This window comes from Fundulus heteroclitus, chromosome 23 (genome assembly GCF_011125445.2).
Source record: "Fundulus heteroclitus isolate FHET01 chromosome 23, MU-UCD_Fhet_4.1, whole genome shotgun sequence".
Lineage (NCBI taxonomy): Eukaryota > Metazoa > Chordata > Actinopteri > Cyprinodontiformes > Fundulidae > Fundulus > Fundulus heteroclitus.
The window spans coordinates 17,155,705-17,179,996 of NC_046383.1; the positions used below are offsets into that span (position 1 = coordinate 17,155,705).

A 24,292-nucleotide genomic window follows, 5' to 3' on the forward strand; every position below is an offset into this window, starting at 1 on the left:
TCTAGTTACAGTTTATGCTGCAAGTTACCACAGATCCCAACCACCCAAGCAATGCATTGTTTGCCCCACCAGGAAACCGATTCAGGAACATAAAAAAAAAATGAATAGACTTAAAAACATCTTCTTTCCCAAAGCTGTGAGGGCTATCGCCCCCTGCTGAGAATCCAGCAGCCTAGCCCAGTTCACAGCCTGTAACATGTTTGCAAACATGCTGCTGGTTCCACAGGCTCTTGATCCAATCGAGAATTATTGACACGTCTCTCACACGCTGAAGACTACTTGCACACTTCTCAACCTCTCAGGGAGTGTTTTGTCTAATTCATGTGATTGCACCGTAATTTACATTGTTCTGTAAAGTGACTTCTATCTGTCTTTTTTGACAAGAGCATTTAAAGCTTATCAGATGCTAAGGACTATTTCAACACTTTGGGCTTTTCAGGAAGTGTTGTCGGTGCATCCAACAACATTATGTGCTGTTTGCGTCTGTGCCGTGTGTGAATCCGCGTGAATTCTGAGCCGTTGTATCGCCAAAATTTCATTACGGTGACAAATAGCCAATAAAGATTCTGGATCTTGCACTCTGAGCGGGAGCTAACTGCAATGAGAGTGGATTCAGGAAAATATTGACTCTGTGGGTCTGTCTACAAATACACTTTTAAGATTTTTATTCGAAATATATATATAAAAAACATGAGTCATTTCATTTTCACTTCACAATCACACCCCAACAATAATACACATTAACTAAATCTCAAAAAAATGTAAAGCAGTATGGATATTTTTTAAAGGCACAGTAATAACCCACTCACCAGATGAATCCCACTGATCTGTATTATTCTAAAAAAAAAATCACAGTGCATTTTCAAAAAATCTGAACCTGACTCAGACTGTCACTGAGGTAGAGGAAAAACAGCAAATATTAAGTTAAAGGTAGAAGTCCCCCAGGAAACAAGCAGCCTACTCGCAGTCAAGTCAGCACATCCTTTCCAAGACTTAGGAAAAGCTAATTCCCCGATGAGAAGCCCTCGCTGCTGCCTGTGCTGACACACAGGAAGAGAATTCACACAATGTTTGATCATGTCTTTGGCGCCAATACAGCACGCTTGCAAACAGAAAGCAGAGAAATCCAGGTCATGCTCAAAGCCCTTCGGAGATTTCTTATTTTGCACACACTCGTATCACTCTGCTAAAACTCCCACTTCTTTATTCCCTTTTTGTGTTATGTTGCATTATTACTGAGCATTTTCCTCTGCACAGTGCCTGTGTCTGTTCTGGTCAAAAAAAAAAAAAGGAAAAAAGAAGAAGAATCATTGGCAGTCACGCTAACATGCAGAATATGCCCTTTTTACCCCTTTCTGTGTTTGTCCTGCCAACCTTTGCTTTTTGTTTTTCTTCTACCGTAATGTTTTCCCTTTGCAGCTCTTCTCCTTCCTTTGGATTCCCCATTTTCTTCTCCTCATTAGTCCTCACTTCCCCTTTTCTGTCTTCTCCTCTCTTCCCATTACACTTTAACAACCACAGCGCTTTAATGTGGTTTCACCCAAACACGTTTCGACTTCATTGCGCCGTAAATAATTAATATTTTGACCTCTTGGCGCTAGGATCACATCAAATAACAGCTTTAAGGGGGTTTATTTTAATAATGTCCTTCAGATTAACTTTTTCAACCATGATATGGTTTTACTGAATAACTAATTTAAATCCTTTAGCAGGATACCTGAATGCAAACTGACTGGGAAGGCAGAGATTTTTTTTTTCTTACTTTCTGGACGCTGTTGATGAACATTTTGTCTGTACTTAATAAATCACACAGCGATCATTTCATTTTTGATTGGGCTGCCTGAGTTGCTGCTCGTAGACCTCGGAGTGACTCAGAGAAAATGGAGTCATGCCCCGCTAATAAGAAACGTACTACGCGGAGAGAGATGGCACGGCTAAAATGCATTTATCCTCAGCAGCCATTAACGTCAAATCTCCTCGAGAATTACGACGTTTATTAACAGTGAGTGTGTGAGGAAAAAAACATGTGTGTGTGTGTGAGACGCTTAACTACTGTATAGTGAGAACACTCGATGGGGGCATATTAGTATTCTCTGGATGTAGCGCTATTAAATCGCTGCTTGAGCTTATATGACAAAAAGCCGCAGACAGGTCCAGGTGTAGATCAGGACATTAGGCTGTGAAATAGTCCTATGAGGTTGTCAGAAAACCTAACCTGGGTACGATGTGACACATTACTGAAGCGTTTTGTGACAAGTCGCAGAGATATATGCCGTTTGACACGCAATCTTATTTAACTTCACAGGGGAGCATAATATGCTTGGGTGGGTGGTCCGTGTGCAAATTAAACTCATGAGCGTTAAAACGCTGCTTCGATTTAAAACTGTGCTCATCCGTGGTGAGATTTCTTGAAAACTAAAGTTAGAGTGGACTTCGTGGGTTTTTGGAGGCAATAATCTTTATCACTACATGCAAGTGCCTTGTCTTTCCCATCCATAGTCGCTGACTCGGTGACTTCTCAGGTCCATTTAGCAGAGGTGGGACCAAGTCATTGTTTTCCAAGTCTCAGGCAAGTCTCAAGTCTTTATTCATAAGTCCCGAGTCAAGACACGAGTCCAGACAGGTAACTCTCAAGTCCCAAGACTGAAATGTTGAATTTCCATTCCTTTTGAGTCTTTTAATTATGTTAAATGTAAACAATAGACCATGTGTTTAAGAAAAATCTGTATTTATCTCAGCACATGATAAAACAAGTGGTACTAAACATTTGCTAATAAGACAAATTTAGCTAAAGTCAATCTTATAGTAGCAATATCGTTGTTCCATCTCTTTCTGTGATTGTCTTCTTGCATGTTTTGCATATTGCATTTTGCTTTTTGTAGAGTACTTTGTAGTTTATGTATGCTAAAGAAATTACTCTCTGAAGTATATCTGTCTTGAGCTTTTTTAAAAACTAAATCTGTTTAATTTGATTGACTGTGCTGCATATCACACACACATGCGTACAGAGTGTGGAAAGACATAGATATGTGTTTGTTAATACAGGATTAGTGAAATTAATCAATGGTTAAAATTGACTTTTTAAATAACAGGTGTTTTAAGCGTTAGATTTTGGGTAAAATATCAACTCTTTGTGAGCAAACAGATTCAAGTCCAAGTCAAGTCCAAAGTCATTGGTGTAAAAGTCAAGTCAAAAGTCAAAAAATCAATGGCTCAAGTCTGATCCAAGTCCACACCTCTGCCATTTAGTCATATGAAGGAGCTCATAATTAAGAATCTAGCAACATCTGAGACGACATCAGTCCCATTAAACAGACATATATAATCATTTCATGTTTAAGGTCATTGTCTAGGTCCAGTAGAAATACAAGCACCAGTAGCAGACTTGACTGCACCCTGCTAAATAACAAAGAAGGTAAAACTTTATTCCCAGGGGAAACCCAGAGGAACTCTTTCAGATACCTTCAAGGAAGATATCCCACTCTTCCTCTATTTATCTTTTAAGAAAATTGTGATGTGATGAAATTGTGTGCGATTTTTAGATGTATGACATCTTCTTTTTTACGGATTGTTCTTGGTTCCTTCAGTTTTATTCCAATCAGGAGAATGTGCCGTGATGTTTTAAGTAACACAACTTTTTTTTTTTTTTTTTGCATACAATTTCCAGTAAAACCTTGGCAGTGGTGTGCTTTTAAATTCATTTGTGCATCTTTAAAAAAAGGCTTTTATTAAATTGTTAATGTATTTATTATCTCAATGATCTTATGGAAGTCTGCAACGTGTCTGCGTAGATTTACCCCTCTTTCCAAAAAAATTCCACTATATTGTTATAAATCAGTATTTTTGAAAGTTTTTGTAAATGAAATAAAAAGCTTCTTTTCACATTAATAAAAAAATCAGAATCTAAGTTTAAATGTTCAGAGGAATCAAAAAGGCTGAAAAAAAACTCTTGCTTTAACACAATCACAGTGTGATCATAACACAGCAGCAGGGAGGGAAATATTAAAAGGAGCTTTAACCCAAATCTAGGGTAAGCCTCAATAATGTGGTAAAATAGACAGATTTTGCCAGCCTGCTGATTCGGGGTTTTAGTTTGCCAGCTAAAATTTGTACAATTAAAACTCCAAGATGGCTTAAAGGTTTGCTTCACGGAGATGAGTTTTTTTTTTTCCTCAGAGCTCTGTTCAGGATTAGCAGCCTAATCTTACTGAAATTAACATCATAACGGTGTGAATACACGTGTCATACCTCGACCTGCTGACAGATCTGAATGAGCTTGGCCATTTGATTCTCCAGCTCACTGTTCCTCTTCACCAGGTTGGTCAGGTTGTTCTCCAGAGTTTGCTGTTTGGAGGGACAAGGAGGGGAAACAAAAGAAAGACAACAGGAAGAGATGATTAATGGCGTGGGCCTAAGTGCACTAACAATACAGACTTTCTGACAGTTCTGCGTGGCCACATTTTAATCTTTATGTATAATCTGGAGATACATAGGGTCCTGAATCATTCGATAAAATGTTAATATATCTGAGTTGCTGATCTTTTCTAAGCTACACTAATCAGTTATACCATTATGATTTAATAGTGCCTATTAGTGGGTTGTTCTCACTTTTTACTGCCAGAACAGCCCTAACCCATTGAGGCATAGATTTTACCAGACCCCCTGAAGGTATGCTGTGTTACCTGGCACGAAAAAACAAGAATGTAAGCAGCTTTCTTTAAGTAATGCAAGTTGCGAGGCTAGGCTTCCATAGATTAGACCTCTTATGCTAGCACACGGTTGTGTTATCCTGATGAGGTTACAGCCATCCCAGCACAATATTGGCCAAAGCATTACACTTCCTCGGCGGACTCACCAGCTTCTGAAAAGAGCCTCTTCCATTGCTCTAAGCTCCAGTTCCAATGCACACTGTTTTTGCGACAAGGAGGTCAGCCTGCGCAACCTGACCTGTCTGCACCTCCGGAGCCTCATAAAGCAGCTCTGCATTCTGACCCCTTTCTATTTGAGCTACAGTAGCTTACCTGAAGAACCACAGCAGATGTGCATATATCAGCCTTTTCTGTCCATAAATCTGTCACTGGTTCACTGCTGTTCCCTTCTTGGACCATTTTTGATATATTAAAACCAGCACAGAGCAGAGACACCCCTGAAGAGTTCAGTTTGGAAGACCCTGAGCTCAGTTTCAACCAAGCTGTCAGCTAAGGTAGAACATGTTGTGCTGTCTACAGATTTTAGCACACCCTAACGATGTACCTTAGAAATAAACTCAACAATGATTCAATCTACCAATGAGTTATATAATTCATGCAAAAGGTCAGAACAGTATGACTAAAATACCCCACATGAAAAAATATTACTTTCATTCCCCAAAAGCGGGGCACATACAGTCTCAAAGTCATCAGTCTAGCATGTTTCTGATTGGAGGAAAACGACTTGTTGCAACCATCCCTATTCTCCCCTTTCTATCACAGCAGCCATATTGTTGCATTCTAAAAAATGAACCAAACTCTCTTTCTGACATGCATATTGCACATGACAAAACAGGAAAGATCACTGAATTTTTCTTCTTCTGACCGCTTTGTCTCGTCAGGTTTCTGCAACATCATCCAACAGAACATCTTTATTAGAGGAAATAAACGCAGCCACTAATGAAGAGAAACTACGTGAGCAAACAAATGTATGTTGGGGATTCATCCGCCTAACCCTATTGTACGTTACATCAAAGCCGCGTGAGGAACATTGTGATCTCTGAAAATAATCAACCTTCACCGATAGTTTTAATCATCAAACGCTCAATTACAGCCCCTTGACCGTTGGTGTTTAACCGATGATGAACAACAAAAACGATCTCACAGAAAAACAAACTCCCTCATAACAGTACAAAGGGGACAAGAAGGAGATAAGCAAATGAGGCGCCGTGACAAAGGAGCTGCCATTCAAAAAGAAGCAAATCAATGGTGGTGGCATCAAAAACAACATTTGCAGCTGCAAAGAAAACAGCAGAACAAAGCAGCAGACAAGCGGCGGGCGTTTGAAGTCTCTACTCATGCAGGGGGGGAAGGGGGGGGGGGTGGAGGGAAGGGGTGGGGGGGTCTAGATGAGCACCTGGCCTGTAAGTTGCCTCCCTGCCTCTTATCTGATCTCTCCTCTATCAGGGATCCTTAGTGGTTTCCAGTATCTCCTCAACCTGTCACTCAGCTTGATATACTCTATCTATCTGTTGTCTGGTTGACTTTGTAGCCACTTAATTACCTATCCGCTTCCTTATCTCCCTTTCTGCATCCTTTCCTTATCCGGTCAAGTCTCTACTTGTGTGTCTTTCTGTGGCTCTGAGGGAATCACGCAGGAAGGGGGGAGGGTGTGTGGATGGTTTTGGGGTGTTGGTAAAAAAAGGCAGCCGGGGAACTCACCGCAGCGCTTGTCTTTGAAGCCTCCATTACTGCATCTGACACTCTGCCCGGGCTCACCTGATAAGCCTACAACACACACACACACATACACCTACATAAGTGCACACATAGACACACACATACACACACACACACACACAGACCAGCCTGATCGCACAACATCTGCCAGCTTAATGCAAAGCAAGTGAGGAGAGAAGCTCAGGAGAAAGTTGAATGCAGATGAGACAGAGACGTTTAGACTGACTGTTGACATTTGTTCCTTCAGAACTAGCGCTGGGGTTAGATCAAGGGAGAGAGCATTGGGTTGTGTCTGAGGGAGCTTGAAGTGGAGCCTCGGTGAGCGGGGACAGATGGGTCATTAATTAGCAAGCTGGGGACCAAGATGATTAATACATCACAACACAGCTGGCCCCCCTGAGACTGGAGGGAAGTAAACTCCTCTGTCCCCAGCAGACTTATATACATCCATGTATGCCGTGATTAATGCATGCGACTCGGTGGGTGTTTCTTTGCAACAAATATCACAAGAGATAGGCTTATTTCCTGGTTTATTCATTAAATGGCAATAGATTGGAAGGTGAACAAATAAAAAAAATCCAATAAGAGTCCAAGAGAATTTCACAAAAGAGCATCACCTGATTTCCAAGCAGCAGTGTTAAAGGTTCCGCAACATCACTGTATAAACCATTTCATGTAGTTGATGTTGCTGCATATGTAAATTCTCCAAAGAATTTCATTCTTCAGAATGACATTATTTTTCAAAAAAATAATGTAAGCTTTTTGTAGGGGGTTGATTTGTCAGGCCAGATTTTTCTCCTCAGTAAAATATGCGGCTCTACCTAGTTGACTTCACTCTGATTGGCTACAACCGTATTTGGAAAACCGGTCAAACGCGGCACCCCCACAGCACTTCTCCCCTCCATCCACACCTCCCTTCTCAGAGCAACACTCCGTCACAAATCCATTATCACGGTTTTATGGCTGGTGGAAATATTTGTGTTGCAGGATGTCGGACAGGCGAAGCCAAGCTGACCAAAGGCTTTAACCTGGTGAATTATGCAGCCAGCAGCGGTTTAACTCGTCAGTCAGTCAGTCAGTCAGTCAGTCAGTCAGTCAGTCAGTCAGCTGGACTTATCAGCTACAAACACACCTTTCTTACATTTGACATGAAGTAAACTTATGGATAATGACAGCGTTGTGGTCGCCACCTTCTGTGTCGGTACAGAAGTTTTTTAGTAACCGCGGTGAAGTTAGTTTTAGGTTGAAAATGGAATATTGATGCTCCGCGGCTTCAACAGCATCTGGCTCCTGTTCAAGCCGATACAGGGAGGCTGATCTGGGGGTGCCGACTGCTCGCTCCTCTGCCTTCCTCCTGGAGCAGTCAGACATGCTGGAGCGAATCACTGTGGGGTGTATCGGCTGTGGGGAAGAGTGGGGTGGAGGGCTGTTTGTTTCATGGTGTGCTCTGATTGGAGAATATGAATTACGTAGAAGATATCCTATGTAGACAATTAAACTCTTTTCTGATCTGACTGTTTTTGAGCAAAGCAACAAAACTGAACGCTTGATCTTCACGCCATCATCAGTTCACAACTAAGCCTGTCACAAAAGCAAATTTTGCTAAACGATACATTTTTCTGAGAATTATAGCGATAAATCATGTTATTGTCATTTGGAGACCTTTTTAAACTAATATGATAATGGCAAAATAAAGTACATCCTCTCGATCTACCGGCTCAGACATTAAGCGGGTGGCGTCATTTGGTTTAAATCCAAAAGACTCCCACCCTGCGCCGGTCGTGTTCGCCTTTGACAACAATTAAATTTCTTTTTAAACTAGGGTTTCTCTGGCTCTCCCTCACCAGGCTCTCATGTTGTTTGTTTACTTTAAATGCCTCATATTTGAGAGCAACATAAAAGGGTCAGTAAAGTTCCCGTCTGGAAGAAAACCTACCGGTCTAATGAGCTAACACGCTAGCTGTTATTAGCTTGACACACACTAGCTACCCGCCCCTCCTTCGAGCTGCATGACGCAACGCTCCTCGCGCTTCCAAGTCCCTGTTCCACACACAGCTCCTGTAACCCACCAGACCACTACCACCAGGATTACCACATTTTCTGTGGAAACCCTGACAAGATTTACCTCTCCTACACTGAGGAAACAGAGTGAGCAGACACCAATGCACTGTACTGAAACCTTTTGCCATCCTGTCTCAGAGAAAGGACACGGAAACACAAGGGGAAATAAGCAAGCATGCATATGCAAACTATCGCGCTTATTTTAATTAATCATGTGATTGCAATTTATCGTGCGATTAATTGATTTATTGATTATCGCAACAGGCCTATTCACAACAGATCATATTATGCCCCAAAACCTTTTTGTTAGATCTCCTTTCGAAAATCGTTTAGCACCAAGAAATGGGCTGATGACCAGAACCGACAAGACATAATCCTAAAATTATTTTTTATAAGCAGCGCAGACACAATGCTAAATCCCTAACAGATCTCACAGGGAGAACCCGTCTTCAGTCCAGAAGTTGTTACTAAACTAAAGTAGAAACAAGGTTAGCTATTTTCAGTATCGGTTTAAAGTGAAGTTAGCGGTAGGGAAAAGATGGCAGATGCTATATAATGGAAACTGTGCTTTTTACAGGATGTCGAAACATGTCTGAGATTAATTCTGGCTGCAAGAGTGAAAGAGATCCAAATCTTGAGCAGAAAACTTTAAGGGTGAAAGGAGTTGAGCAAAGTTTTTTTGTTCCGTGGAGCTTTCACCCTCCATGTGCCATTGAACACGCTGGATTTGGAAATGTTGGCAGCCTTTCAAATTTTGGTGCAGCTATATTAAAATGTAACATTATTTCCGAAACTTTAGTAAAAGGCTGAAACTCTTTTTTTTTTTAAATAAATTTTAGACCAAAACTCTATGTGAACCGTGAAAGAAGTTTAGCGACTTAACCTTCCACAAATTCTGTCGATGTGTCAGACTTTCGCAATTGCAGCCAAGTTATGAAAAAGCCAGATATTGAATGTTAAATTAGTGGATGTCTACAGCAATACTCTTTGCCCTGTAACCTCTTTCTCTCCTTGATAATAACCACAACTCTGCATGATAAAAAAAAAACATCCAACAAGGATCTCAGAGAGAGCTAGAAAAACAAAACAGAAAAAAAATCTTAAATAATCTGAATAACATTGTTTGAAGGAAGACAGTGGTCAAGAAGGAGTGGGAAGATGTATGATTCAGATGGAAATTACTAGGTGTAGTCTCAAAAATGACTTGGTAGAGGCAAGAATTGCTGACTTGAATAGTATCTGGGCTGCCAGCCACTGCCAGAGCTGGTCAGTGAGTAATCAGTAATTTGTGCACGTTTTGGCTGATCAAAGCCCCAGAAAGAAACCTCAAGAAGAGCCCTGCAGCAGTTCGAAGAAATCATAAACTGAAACAGCAGTTGGGTGACCTACTGATTTACATACAATCTGATTTTTCATGTCAGAATAGAGCGAGAGAGAGAGAGAGAGAAGCATATATGTACAGTGCCCTACCAAAGTATTAATATCCCTTAGAATTTTTCACATTTTGTGACATTATACCCAAAGAAAAAAAAACTTCTGTTTATTCTGCCGAAATATAGTAAGTAATTCTGGATGAGCTGCAGCGATCAATCGCTCCTGCGAGAGAATCAGTCTATTACCCCGTTTACACTACCCCTTTTTAACTGTGCTGAGACCAGTCCGAGCTCGGTGACTGAGATAACTATGGAGTGTAAATGGAGCACAAACTGAACTGAACCGAGCCAGACACAACCGGACCGCGCTAAATGCAGACCAGTTCCATGGGTGGGGTCGGCACGGTTTTTCTCTGGCCCGGTTCTCAGATAACAAAGAGCGCATGAGCAGACCGCGTCATCTCCTTACAGCCAGCTGACATTTCAGACATTCATAAAAATACTAGCTTCCCTACCATTACACACGATTTCCAGTGATGATTCTGCTTAGCAGCGTGATGAACCTCAGCGTCTGTCGTTGTTTCCTGTGTCTGTAAATCCTTATTAGACGTTCGTTTGTCTTATCCACTTCCCAAAAGCCGTCTCTGTCAAGTTAATTCACCTAAAGTTGCCTGACGCCTGACTCTCCGCAAACAATGAAAAATAACCAAACATAACGTCCTGAATGTTACGGTCGCCGCCATTTTTATTTGCTTGATTTCCTCCTTCAATCCTAGGGAGCAGTAGTACCGTAGATATTCACAAGGAGACGAGGAAACGAGATAGCGTGGTGTGTAAACGGTCGTCAGAACCAAGCTCGGCTTGGTTAACTGATCCAAACTCGGACCGAGCTCGACATGGATCGGTTTAACAAGTGTAGTGTAAATGGGGCTTATAGTACACCTTTAAGTTGTGCACTTCACCAGTCTTCTTCTAATAGGAGAAGGACAAGAAGAAAGCAAGAAAAAGTCATGCTTAAAATGTGTGGAAAGTTTTGTAGGGACAGAGCAAACGTGTGGAAAATGTTGCTGTAAAAAGAGAAACGTCTTGAACTCTTCTGGCCTACATGTAAAATGCAATGTGTGGCAAAAAAAAAAAAAACATGCAAATCCGAGATAAAACACCATTTGTGGTGGCAGTACCATACTGTGGGGATGGTTTTCGTTAGCAGGGACAGAAAAAAACCTGATTTCAGTTGATGGGAAGATGGATGTAGCTAAATACAGGGCGATCTGAGTTAAAGGACTTGTGACAAACCCAACCCAAAAAAACAGTGAGCTAAAGGCACAAAGGAAAGGTATAGGTTAAAGCCTGTTCCCACTTCCCATTAAATCTAACTGAGCTTCAGCCATTTTGCTCTTTTTTAGAATCTAGATGGTTAAGCTAGTAGAGACAAGATACCTGCATTTAGAATTGCAGTGAAAGGGAGTTCATAAAATATGAAGATATGAGAAATTGTGAGAAACCTTCAGTAGATTGTCATTGACATTATGCCTTTTCAGGCTATTAAACAGATACAGAATCAAAAATAGAGATTTCTGTTCACACAGGTTCAGTCTGACTTGCATCGGCCCTCTTATGGTATCTGCTTGACAGGCAGGATGGGTGACAGCAAGAGCGAAGCAAGAGCAAACCTCAACAAGGAAAATCATTATGGCACCCAACAGGCATCGGCGATAGCTAGCACCACCCAGAGATAGTGAGCTGAAGCAGAAAAAAAAAAAGAACATAAACAGAAAAGAGGAAATATCGATAGAACGAAGACCAGAGGAGGTTGGAACCAACCAAGTGTTGGATGGATGGTTTCAGGCATGGGGTAATATCAGTCATTCTCTGATTCAGCTCTGGACATGGCATCTTATGACAGCGAATACAGAAAAGGCCACTAAGATGGAGGGGGCTGATGAGATGGAAATAGGTCTGCGCCCCACGCTGCGAAGGGCAGCTCGGCTGAGTAGTTCCCGCCTGGCTCACCCTCTCACTCGGTCGTCTTTCCGTCTCTTCTCCTCTCCTATTTTTCTATTATTATTCCTCTTCCTGCCACCCATTGGGTTAGTCTCTTCCTTTTACAGTATGTTTCTTCGAGCTCCTCAGCCTGTCTGGCTGCTTCAGTCCTTATTCTGTCTGCCTCCAGCACAACTGCTGACAGCCCCTCAACTTGGGTTACATCAGCCGCCTGAACATGACATCATTGTGTTGAGGGGCTCCTGGGTTTCATTCCCTTACAGATGATCCATGTCTCCTAGGAAAAAAAAATAACGTATTTATATTACAGTAGCTACGGAGCAAGCGGAGAGGGATTATGGCTGTAAAAATGGACAGCTCTTAGTTTGACACGTGTAACAGTTCAGTCTGTCATCATTCGCTTTTGTTTAATTCAAGGCGCTGCCTGATAATAAAACCACACAGAATTACATCATCTGGGCTGTGCAACTGTGACGACCTTGAAAGTGATCTAGACAACCTTTCATCTATTTTGTTTTAAATATTACCATGCTAACCCTAATACACGGGGGACTGAACTGATATAACTGTAGACCAAACACTAATTCAACGTGAAATAGAACTAAAACATTTGCATGCACTGACTGAATGCTGTGTGAATGCTGGATACTGAAAGAGCAAGCCGACTGGTGGAAGCAAAAATGAGGCGAAGGAAAAACACTCGTTGAAAAGGACAAATTAGCAGAAACGTGAGAGGAAAATACTTCTGAGGAAATGTGTTGAAGCATTAGCTTACTGTACAAACATTAAATAATAAAACGGCAAAAGTGAGGTCTGAGCAGGTGAGTTTGAGAATAAAAAGTGGGAACGCTCCTAAAAGTAGAAATAAGCATCTCCAGAAATGAAATCTTACACAAATGTGCACTTTAACCAAGAGTTTTATTGAGGCAGAAATTTGAAAAGAGCCTAAATGCTTGTGCGTTTTTCATTTAATAAAAACACAAATTGGTGTTACTGTGCTTATGTGCTATTATGGTAATATGAGATAATATAGGGTGACTATATTAAGATTTGCAGAAAAAAAAGGACACAACTCAGTCGTTAAACACTGTGTTGCCTTCTATGCCTTCTCTGTGTGGTTAAAAAGAATAGTTAAATTACAAACTTCATATGGTCTTTCATAAATCAAAAATGACTTTACAATCACTGGAATTTAATAATGAAATGAATATTGACCCGTCTGTATTAGGAAATGAACCAATAACAGCTCACTTTGAGTGATAACTGATAAATATCTGAAAGACTATTCTGAGAAAACAAGTATTCTATTCCTTTCATTTTAATGCAATAATGAAAACAAAAAAGCTGCAGTCTCATAAAACCACTTATTTAACAAACAAAAGCGCGTATACTCTAGTTTTCATCTTCATCCCTTTTTTCTACATCCTATTTGTATCTCCATCCATAATTCGCCTCTCCGTGTTTGGTTGCTCAACAAAGATGCACGCAAGCCTTTGCAAGAAGTGTCTTTGAAATTGTACTGCATGAGCAGAATCCCCTTCGACGTCTCAACAGGAAACTGAATCCTGTCTGTGGTCCATTTGCTCTACATCAACGAGAAAACCCTCTCAACAATTACTTTGTGTGAGCAAAGCGCAAAGACAAACTGTGCATTCTTCCATGATTCTGGGTAACACGTTATGTTTCTGGCTTTCTTAAAATATTTGGTCAACTTCTGGTGCGCTCTAAACCCTTTTCCATGCAGTGTTTCCCCCACTGTTTAACAAGGGGGAAAGTTTATGTTGGCAGGGTGGGGTCCCCCCCCCCCCTCCCAGAAGGTCCTGGCATGTAGTAAATTATTATACGTCTGTGCATGTTCACGGTTTTATTACATTTATTTGCCTTTCTAAAGGCAAATAATCGTAGATCGCACCCTGAGCTATTTCTGTCTCAAGGTTCCCAGATAATAAGGCGAACATGAGTCCATGGACGGGTACGTGCAAAGCACAGTTTTACAATGTCACGCTATAAACTGCTTGGCGGGAAGAAGCCTTCACATCGAACCGCTCCAAGGTAGTCACGACCCCCAAACACATTAAAGGCGACACATTAAAGCCGCCTTTAATGTGTCTCCTAAACGAAGTCGTTGCTTCTTTACTTTCAGCTCAGAGTCGCCTGCATCCACACACAGGTAAGCTCAGAGCGGCGACTTATTGTGACATGCCTTGGTGAACATATCTGCATTTTGTAAACGGGGCCCAATTTCTGAGGATGGCTGCACTAAAAACTCCCACAGCGTCGGGAGCGCTGAGCGTCTGCTGGCCGCACAGATGTTGGTGGAGTCTGTTCTGATGGGGGAACATGGGGGTGCATTAATAAAGAGAAATGCTTAAATGACCGAGGAGTTATACGTTAAATATGAGCATGATCACATCTGTTTACTCTCAATTATTATAAACTTCAAGGCTCAAGACAGCACGTTCTGAACAAGTAAATGGCTCTATGGTAATTTTCAGATGTCCTACAAAAATACAATTTGCTTTGATATTTTTTTTTGGAAAAAAAAAAAAAACTTCCTGCATCCATCTGTGAAATAAGGTGGCGAATGTACTCTTGGAAAACACTTTTTTTTTTTGCTAGATAGACCCCATGAATGAATCAGAAACACATACTGAATGTAATGAAATTTAAATAATTTGAATAAGGTCAAGCTCCAAAGTATTCTAAACTCTGGCAGACTTTAGACTTTAAAGAGATTTTTATTCAATCAAGAAGTAAGAAGGAAGACAGGCAGGCAGGCTTTAAAATATAACCATGTATAAAGATACGTGCTAGACACAGAAACACGAAAAGAGAAAGAAAGATGGATAAATAAGAGAAAGATTAAGAGAGACACAAGATGGCTGCTCATTTAAAGCTGTATTCTGTAATATTAATGGGAAGCTGAGTTAAAGAATAACCTTTGCCACCGGCCAAAAAAAGCAGCACTATATTAATGATCTTAATAGAATGAGTGCTTTTGCAGCATTCACATAATTACAAAAAGCAAAATATTACATGTGTTATGAAATCCCACTTTTTGTGCCAGAAAATATTTGAGACTTGCCTTCAGGATGCAATTTTATGCTGGACTCTGGCCTCGTTAAATTAGATGAAACCTCCTGCTAGTTGAATTTCTGGGTCATTAGAAGAAACGTAACAAGAGAAATGCAACAGCAACCACAACAAAGCTGAAACTTAACTCCCTGAGGCCAAGCATCCATGTTCAAAGTCTGTTTCCTAATTCAATCAATACTCTTCCCAATGTACAAGAGAAACGAGACACTAAGAGAACCAGAAATGAAAGCAAGTGATTTAGCTCGCACGAGAACTGAACGAGCTCAATTTACAGCTGTTGTTAACAAGAGGCTTTTCAGAGTCTGGATGTGTCGTAACTCAAGCCTCCTGAGAACCAATACTTTTGGTCTGAGGATGATATTTCATAGAACTAAAACCTTGAGACCAACTAATTGTAGCAGTTTCTTTTAAATGGAGAGTCATGCTTGTCACATAACCCTTAAAGCACGGAGCTCTATTAAATAATACCAAAAGGGATTCGAAAGCCTAGCTAAAAAATAAACACGTTTGTCTCGTCTTAGTTAAAAAAATGCAGCATATTAGTCAGACTATGGTGTTGTCCATATTGAGTTGATCGAGACAAGAGTTTTCTGCTAAGAAATACAATACAAAGAGTATATATGGTATTTGAACTTCTACATTAAAAGTTAAAGCTTCTATCTTCACTTATAATAATAATAATTATAATAATAATGTTTACTGAGTCTTGCTGGAAAAAGGTAAAAAGAAAAGAGAAAAACTTTCCATAGCTTTTACAATGATTCCCAGCAGCATTTTCCCTAAATGCTTATTGTAGGAGTATTCTATCTTAAATTGACACAAACACAATAAAAGTGCAAGTTTTTAGTCTCATGGGGGTATTAAGATCAAGCCACTCCTTAATGGGTTTGAAAGGGAATGAGACTGTGTAGGTAATGTCATAACTACCGAGCAGCGGCGAGGAGGCCAGGCTTTTAAATTAGTTTATAAGACTTTTTGATATTCATGGACCTGAGTGTGCTTTTAGCTTCCCAATTATTTGTTAAGGTCTGCAACAGAATAACTCGAGACTCCTGAGGACCAGTCGAATGCACAGAGAGAATAAGAATGAAAGAAAAAAAAAAACAGATTTTTGCATGAGGCAAATGCATTTACCTGACCACTTTCCCACCTCCTGTCCCTTTGTGAGCCTGTTTACCACGAGATTATAGCCCAATGATACCGAGGAGTTTAAAGTATGAGAAGATGGGAACTTGGGGCATTGTAAGAAGTGCCTGGGCTGAAATAAATGCATAAGAGGAAAACTGTTATATGGTTGAATGGTCTTAAAGGGATCCCTGTTTCATTTCAATCAGCCGGCGATAAATTGTTAGAGGAGCAATGTGATTCATTTTTAACAGATTAATACTGTGGGAATTTTTAAAAAAAAAGCCCACAAGGGGCTTGCTTTGTGTTCCAGATCAATATTAGCTAGCTCCCATTGTAAGAAACTGCCGTTTCTTATTTTGCCATATATGTTTGTGTGTCTACAAAAGGTGTTTTACATGAGTCTAAATGTAAATAAATAAAGCACTTTGTGTGAAACATCCAGTCCTGCCACATCTACAAATTTAGTTTTGTTGCTTTTTATGATGCACCACCATTTTGTATGGAACCTGTTATGGAAAGAATGTAAAATGTATACTTTGAAACTGCATCAGGAGAAAAAAATTATAATTTCCCACATTTTGTTACGATCCCTTGACCATCTTGGGCTAAAGTGAAATGTTTATTATCTGAAATAATCTGACATTAAGTTGGACTGTCCTGCCGTTAGAGCCACTTCAAACATTTGGCATGTCAAGGTAGCAATAGATAAAACACATTATATGGTTTCTGCTTACCAAATGAGTAGAACTTAACCTTTATTCCCTTACAATGTTGCATATGTGCAAAATATAGGACTTGTTTGAGTTGCAAAGCTCATACAATTTTTTTTTTACTTCAACTGCATCAGTGAAGCTTGGTAAATTGGGAACTTATGTATGCAATAATATCTGATTTGAAGAAATGCACCTCTCAGGATTTATTTGCTTGAAGCCATGAAACATAAGGCACCTATGCAACTGCGTGACGAGGAAAAAAAATCTAAAAAAAAAAAAATGCTAATCTTTGCTCCAGTTTAAAAGTATCACACCTAAATTATTAATATGACTATTTCTGTTGCTTCAATATTTCTGTAATGTCTGAAAGATACACCCGAGATTGAAGTTCAGAGACCAGAGAGAATAAGTGGCTCACAAAAGGCTTTAAGCCCCCTCGAATCTATTAGGAAAAAGATTGCTTTCTGCCAGAAATGCATATAAGTGACTGGCATTGTGCTGAGGCTTGAAATACTTTTTTCCCCCCACAAGCTCTTAGGAGTAAGCTGCTAGAGTTGTTGCCAGTCAAAAGAGAAGTATTATTGATAAAATTCTGAAATCTCACATTTCAGCAAATGATCAGAATGCAGAGTATGAGTGTTTTGTTTTAAACCTGAGGTGAGTACCAGTATAAGGTGATGCTGCCATTGCTAATTATTGACAGAAAGGCTACGGGGTTAGGCTTTCTAACCCCGGTTGGGGTCGCGGTCTAGGCGCGGTTGAGTCCTGTCTCTATGCTGCTTTCTCTCTCCCAGTGGGTTTCCCCAGTATGCTTGCTTTTTAGCCCACAGTGCAAACACATTTGGTGTGCTGGATTAATTAGGGGGGATCCAAATTTGCCTGTAGGTGTGACAGTGAGCATGCAGAGCTGTCTGTCACTCTGGGTTAGTTATGTGATGACAAATTCAGCGAGCAGCCCCACTGGGTTCAGCTCCATCAGCCAGTCTCCTACTAAAGTATACGGATGGATGGTTTCCAAGATAGAGCAAATGACAGAACAAAGACAGAAGAATTAACATTAAATCAATTTTATGGCCAAGAAAAGCAAAACATGCTCTTGATTGAATTAATAAATAAATAAATAAAAATCAGACAGAAATTGAATAGACCTGTGTCTAAACTGAAGTATGACTGAATGCGTTTCAGCTCAGCGTGTGTGTCGCCCAGTCTCCATTATCCACAAGCTATCCATTCCACTGACATCAGACAATGCAGCATCTTATTTACATGCAGGAATGACCGGATCTTTAAGTAAGATTCATCAGCTGAGTCATATGGCGTGCACCACATTGCAAATCTTTGTTGTCTACATTCAGCCATGTCCACGCTGGATGATGCCATTAGATGAGAGTGATTAACTGAGGGAACCACACAGAGTATTGATGTTTTAAAGACCTAAGCGGTGACTAACCAGTGTGACTCCTGACAAAGCGTCTTATTATCCCAAGTTTGGGAAATTTGTTGAGATAAGAGTCTGTAGCAGAGTCTGGAAAATCTGGCAACAGGATTCTAATCTACTGCAAATAAGTCAGACAATTTTAGATGAATGGTTTGACAAAAAAATATTTTTTTCCCTTGTATGTTTCCCCCATGCACAGTGCCAGTGTTAACTCAAAACAATCAATTTTCACAAAAGTTACATATCTGACAGCAGTGTAGCAGATACATTTTGTATCAATGTCATATATTCATACAACTCAGTAGTAATGATACTATGACCCGTGTTCTAGAGGAAACTGATCTGAACAAAACACAGTGAAAAACTTCACACATTCATGTGGTTTGATAGAATGAACTAGTTACTGTTCTCTCTCTGCTGAAGACAAAACATTCAATTGTCATTGATCTGTTTGAGAAAGGCGTGTTTATACCATAAGACATGATTCTCAAACTGCAGTACAAGTACCACCAGTGGTGACTGAGCTGCCTCTAGTGGGCTTCAGATGGGTTTGGTATTTATTTCTAGAAAATATGAACAAATCAGCAGCTCATGAGTATTTCCTTTACCTCTGAAGCGGAAACCTGGATCTTGAAATGACATCTGACCCCAAATATGCATGTACTGATACTGGTGAAAGAATTGATGAGACAGAACTCCACAATGCACAAAGACAGTGTTTTCCCACAACTATTACTAGAGACATTTTTCTTAATTTTTCAGAATACAAACTTGTAAGTTTTTAACTTCTGAGCGAAAATGAAACATATAATTAAACGGTATCATTCAACCAGTCAAGTAGCAGAAGAATATGATTTTTCAAATTTGTTTTCCAGGACATAAACTTCAAACAACAAAAGTCCCTGTCCTGCTTCGGTACAGTTTTAAATGTCTGTCAAAATGATGGTACTTTGAATACGGAGCTTGAGTTTAAGAGCCACTGCCACAAAGCACTTGTGAATGTCGGTAATTGTTCTATACTATTAGTATTAACAACATTTTTATTTCAGTCTTTGTGAATTGGGAAACTACCTGAACCTTTCTTTTTAGAAACAGACAACACTCCCGATGTATATTAAAATAATTACAGCATGAAAAGACCATTTTCAATAACTTTGGTCTAAAAATCAGTGCAGAACAGACTCCTGATTCCATTTAGGTATATGCACAGAATTTTATAGTGGTTTTCTAATCATAATGTCCACTCAAAGCGCTTTACACTTTAGCCATAATCCCCCAATTGCACCTACTGCCATGCACACATGCATACAATGATACATAGATCAGAAGACAACTCGTGGTTAGGTGCCTTGCCCACGGCTTTCTGATTCCAACACAACGACTCTACCCAGTGAGCCACAGTTGCCCCAATATGATTTTTTATTTTTTTTTTTACATTTCCATTCATTTTCTTCTAGCTTCTGGGTTCAGGTTCACTGTCAGATCCTCACTTACCACAGCTTTCTGAGCTTTAGTTATTTATTTTGTTCTGATGGGTCTTTGACTGCAAAGTTTCTTTGCTTGTACAGAAGAAGCTTTTTCTTCATAATTTTTTATCTTACTTTTGTGGTAAAAAAACAAAAACAAAACTCTTGTGGGATAATTATTTTGACTAATGTGAATTAAAGTACTTTTCACATGTTCAGTTGAGTTCAGATGAGATTTCAGGTTTGGGTTAAAAAAAAAAGCACTTTGCCAAAAAAAAAAAAAGAAAATCTCTTACTAACTTGATTTCACTTTAAAAGATACAGTCAGGTTGTGCTCCTGATGACAATGACCTACTATAATTCCTCTTTAGGACCGAGCAAAGATGGTCACAAAAGCGAGAAAACCAGAGCCTTTAGTGCCGGCTGGTTAGCTAATCCAGAAGAATGCTGAGGTGAAACCCAGATGTTGTTCTCACTAAATCTCCTCTTAAGCCTTTAAGTAGCAAAACATCCAAGCATATGAAGAAATTGAAGCGTGATGAGATGTCAAGGGAGTTATGTTTCAATGGAGAAGATGGTTCACTGAGAACATGTCCAGTTATCAAGCTATTCTTGCCGGATACCAGAAATGTCAACTTTTAACCATTTAGTCTAAGCTTCAGCCTGACACTACTTGAACATTTGTGGGATGTTGGACGACCCTATGTTGTTCACCTAAAGGATGGAGAGGATAATTGCAAGAGAAATACGAATAAAGGAGTTCTTACACAAGAAAAAAAATATCATATATTAATGTGTCAGTAAAATCTTAAAGGCAGGCAAAGTAAAACTAAAATAAACAGAGATTTGCTTTGTCTCTATTACAGATTTGAAGCTTGAGTGTGTTGAAGTTCCAAGATCTCCGTTGCAACTGAAAGCATGATTATAGCCAGTCAGGGTGAATGTTGTGTCCTCCTGTCAGAGGTGTGGCCTATGGAAATGTATCCCAGCACACGTTTGGTCTACAGTAGTACATGCTTCTGAATGGGTTTAATGTCACACAACCTCCCTATTTCTATAAACGTCTGGAGAAACCGTGCAAAAAAAAATGTCAAGCCATTAAATATGGCTTATATTAAAGTTGACAGCAGCAGGGACAGTCATTGATTTCAATATATGCGTTTTACCAACTTCTACAGGCGTCAAAAACCACTCTGATGCTGCCTGATGAAAACTGCATGTTGCATTAGGCAGCTTGATAATGTTAATCCTGTCGACTCCAGTCCTTTATTGGAATAAAGCAAGAAGTTTCTGTTTTCCATCATTCCCAATTTGAGTCAAAACCCTGATGCTCTTCCCTGAAAAGACAAAACTATTTCCCTGATTTTGTCAGTACTAAATATTTATATGATATCACACATTGTATGAAAGAGATTAAAATGTTTTGTGAACTTAAACTCTAAATATGGGAAGACTTTGGCTTAGTGGTCTTTTTCTAATCCCACTTTTCCTAATCTAATCAGTTCTACTGATCTGCGTACTAGTTTATTAATGTGTGTGTGTGTTTGTCAGGGCATCTGGGTGAATTTGTAAAGTGTTCCAAGCCACCTGAATGACCATAAAGCACTATCTAAATTCAGTCTGTTTATATTGAAAGGCTGTAAACATTCAAGCCCACTTTCTGTCACCTTTGTTCAACATTTGGCTTGGTCCTCCTCGGTTTGTCATTTGCACGTTATGGTTGCTAATACTTGTTGGATTTGATCTCTGAGGGAAACACGGTTACTGAAAGCATCTGGGAAATCCTAAGATGGCACAGCTGTATTTTTACTCCCCTGAGAGACCGAGATTGAAAGCTTTGCACACTTTGGCAGCAAAAACACGGTGAGTAAGTGACATGGCAGCTGAGAGGTTTTTATTCGCAGCTCCGCAGCTTTTGAGATTCCTCAGCGGTGTTTTACCAGATCGCTCAGGGCAAAGTGACGCATCAGATAGTCTCACTTACGACGCAGGGACCGGAGCACATTTATGCTCCTGGAAAATTCATGTGCATTTCACAAACACTGCATGTGCAGGGCTTTCTGGTTGAGCTGGTGTGCAACTCCAATCCATTTCCTCCCATCTGAGGGGAAGTTAAATGGAAGCGGCAAGGGATTCGGGCTGAAGGCAAAAGTGAAGTGAATCTCTTCCAAGATTGCTCTTCTTCCCATTAACATTATTTTTGGAATCTCTCCCTTTGATGCATAAAAATGAAAAGTGCCAGTGCCACCTAATTTAGAGGTTATTTTTTCAGGGCACTCTCTTAAAAATCTGCATTTAAAGAATGGTTTTAATGAATCCCCATTTTAACCATGGTGCTCTACTAAAGTAATCATACCTTTTACTTTTCCTCATTTTGTCAACTTGCAATCACAAACCTCAAAGTATTTGTGACATGGAAGCATGAGAGGGCCCAACATCATGGAATTTACATTGGTTTCAACATTTTTTTTCAAATAAATATCTCAAGAGAATGTTGAGCTACTTACTATCCAGCTATTTTTAGGTCTTGGCAAGAGATTTTCAACTGTAACTAAATCGGGACTTTGACTAGACCATTCCAACACAAAAATATGTGTTGATATGATTTTATAGCAGCTCTTGCTGTATGTTTACAGTTACTGTCCTGATTGAAGGTGAACCATTGCCTACATCTACAGTCCAGTAATAAATTCTTTGTAGATGCACTTCAGACGATGCATCCAAATGTGCATTGAAGGCATGAACTGATGTTGAATTGTGTCGATCTCGCCCAACGCTTGCCTTTAATTTACCGCCACACATAGTGTTTTGCTAGACCAAAAAGTTTTATTTTGTTTTTATTTGATCAGAGGACCCTTGTCCAGATCTTTGCTGTGTGACTTACATGGTCTGTGGTCTGTGGTAAGGATGGGTATCGCTAAGGATTTATCGATACTACTACTCTTAACGATACTCCTTATCGATCCAGTATTTTATCGGTACCATTATCGATACTTCTTTTTTAATCAAACAAAAGGGCAAAAACAAACAAAAAACAAATAATGATCACTGATTGGTTTATTTTTGTTAACATTTGGAACAAAAGCAAACAAAAAAAAGTAGAGAACAAATATTTTTATAGAAATAGAGCAAGAAAAATATTATATAAATAACTATGCATAAAGGCTAAAACACTATCTTGAATAAAAAAGTCTGTTGTATGAAAGAGGAATATCAGCACAAAAGATTTACTCAATAAAATAATTTCAAGCAATAAATAATATTTTACCTGAATCCAAACTACATTTACATGTTTTTATATTATCAATTTTAACCAGAAGATAGCAGAGGCACACACAGTGGATGAGGTGAATAAATGACAGAGGCTGCATGTGAATTAGTTACAGGGAAGGATCTATTTAAGTGTAGCAGTCTTATGAGAAAAAAAATATCATTACCCGTTAAAGAATGTGTTTATAATATATTTACATCTCGCTTTGTAATCTAGTTGAAGCTTTGCTCATGCGTGACTCATTTTCAATGGGGAAACAGATGAGTGGGTCTCGTCTGACTTCAGCACGGCGAGGCTGACTTAAAGCTTTGGAAGCGGGTGGGGTTCCCATCTGCAATCGTAGTCACAGTCAGGGGCTACCCCTCGCAGTTCGCTGAAGAGACAGTAAACTCAGAACGATCTGTTCTTTACTAGTTGCAAAAGTTTCAAATGAGACAGAAAAAAAAATCGCTATATCGATCGCTTGTCGCTTTTGAATAAAATAGTCACTAGAGCGGTCCGAAAAGTTACTCAATAGTTGGCAACAGTGTTGATGAAAGTAAGCGAGGCGAACATGTTAGAGCAGAACGTTAGCCCCTCCCACCAGTCCCCTCGGTGTCTGTGTTTCTTAAGGTGAAGAAGATCGGCAAAACAATGTTATTTTGGTTGACATCCCCCTGAAAAAATTTATACGACCTTAAAACTACAGTTAAGAGGACCGATAAGGCTGAAGCCCCGAGCCCGTTTTGATACCGGGTTTCGGTGCCCATCCCTAGTCTGTGTCAAACTTTAATCATCTCGTTACCATCATGTCTGCACAGAAAGGATGTCTTTCAGGGTTACCATGCTCCATCCATCTTCAGGGGGTGGACTGAACAGTCCTGAGATGGTCACAGTCTGGGATATTATTCATAACCTAACCATGCTTTAAACATATCCACAACTTTATCCCTGGCCACTCTGCTGGGTTTATTCTTCTTGATGATGCTGTTTGCTCACTAATGTTCTCTGACAAACCCCCAAGGACTTCAGAGAAATGCTGCATTTATAATGAGACTACAGATAATGAAGATTACACACATACCTACCGAATAATTGGGTCATTTCTAGAGTAAGTCAACTACATAAAGGATTTCATTTGGTGGTACCAGAGAGAAGGGGACAATATATTCCTTCTTTTCACATTTTTCTTTGTAGTAATATCTAAAAACCGTTCATAATTTCTCTTCTGCTTAACTGTTAGGCACAGATTTATGTGGTTTCATCCTCAAACTATCCCCATAATTCCTATAAAGACAAAATAAAATTGAAGTCTGTTGCTATAACAACAGAAAT

At 39.7% G+C, this 24,292-nt stretch overlaps 1 protein-coding gene across 4 annotated transcripts in view; it reads right to left on the reverse strand.

Moving 5' to 3' along the window:
• mid2 (midline 2) overlaps window positions 1-24,292 on the reverse strand; it is a 224,139-nt gene that overhangs the window by 46,239 nt on the left and 153,608 nt on the right. For 3 of the 4 annotated variants that reach the window (XM_012866142.3, XM_012866141.3, XM_012866143.3), the window contains exons 3-4: window positions 6,411-6,476; window positions 4,249-4,344 (exon numbers count right to left, since the gene is read on the reverse strand). In XM_012866142.3, the coding sequence (XP_012721596.2) occupies window positions 4,249-4,344; window positions 6,411-6,476 (162 nt within the window). The remainder of the gene's footprint in view (window positions 1-4,248; window positions 4,345-6,410; window positions 6,477-24,292) is intronic. The other variant, XM_012866145.3, reaches the window with a different exon arrangement.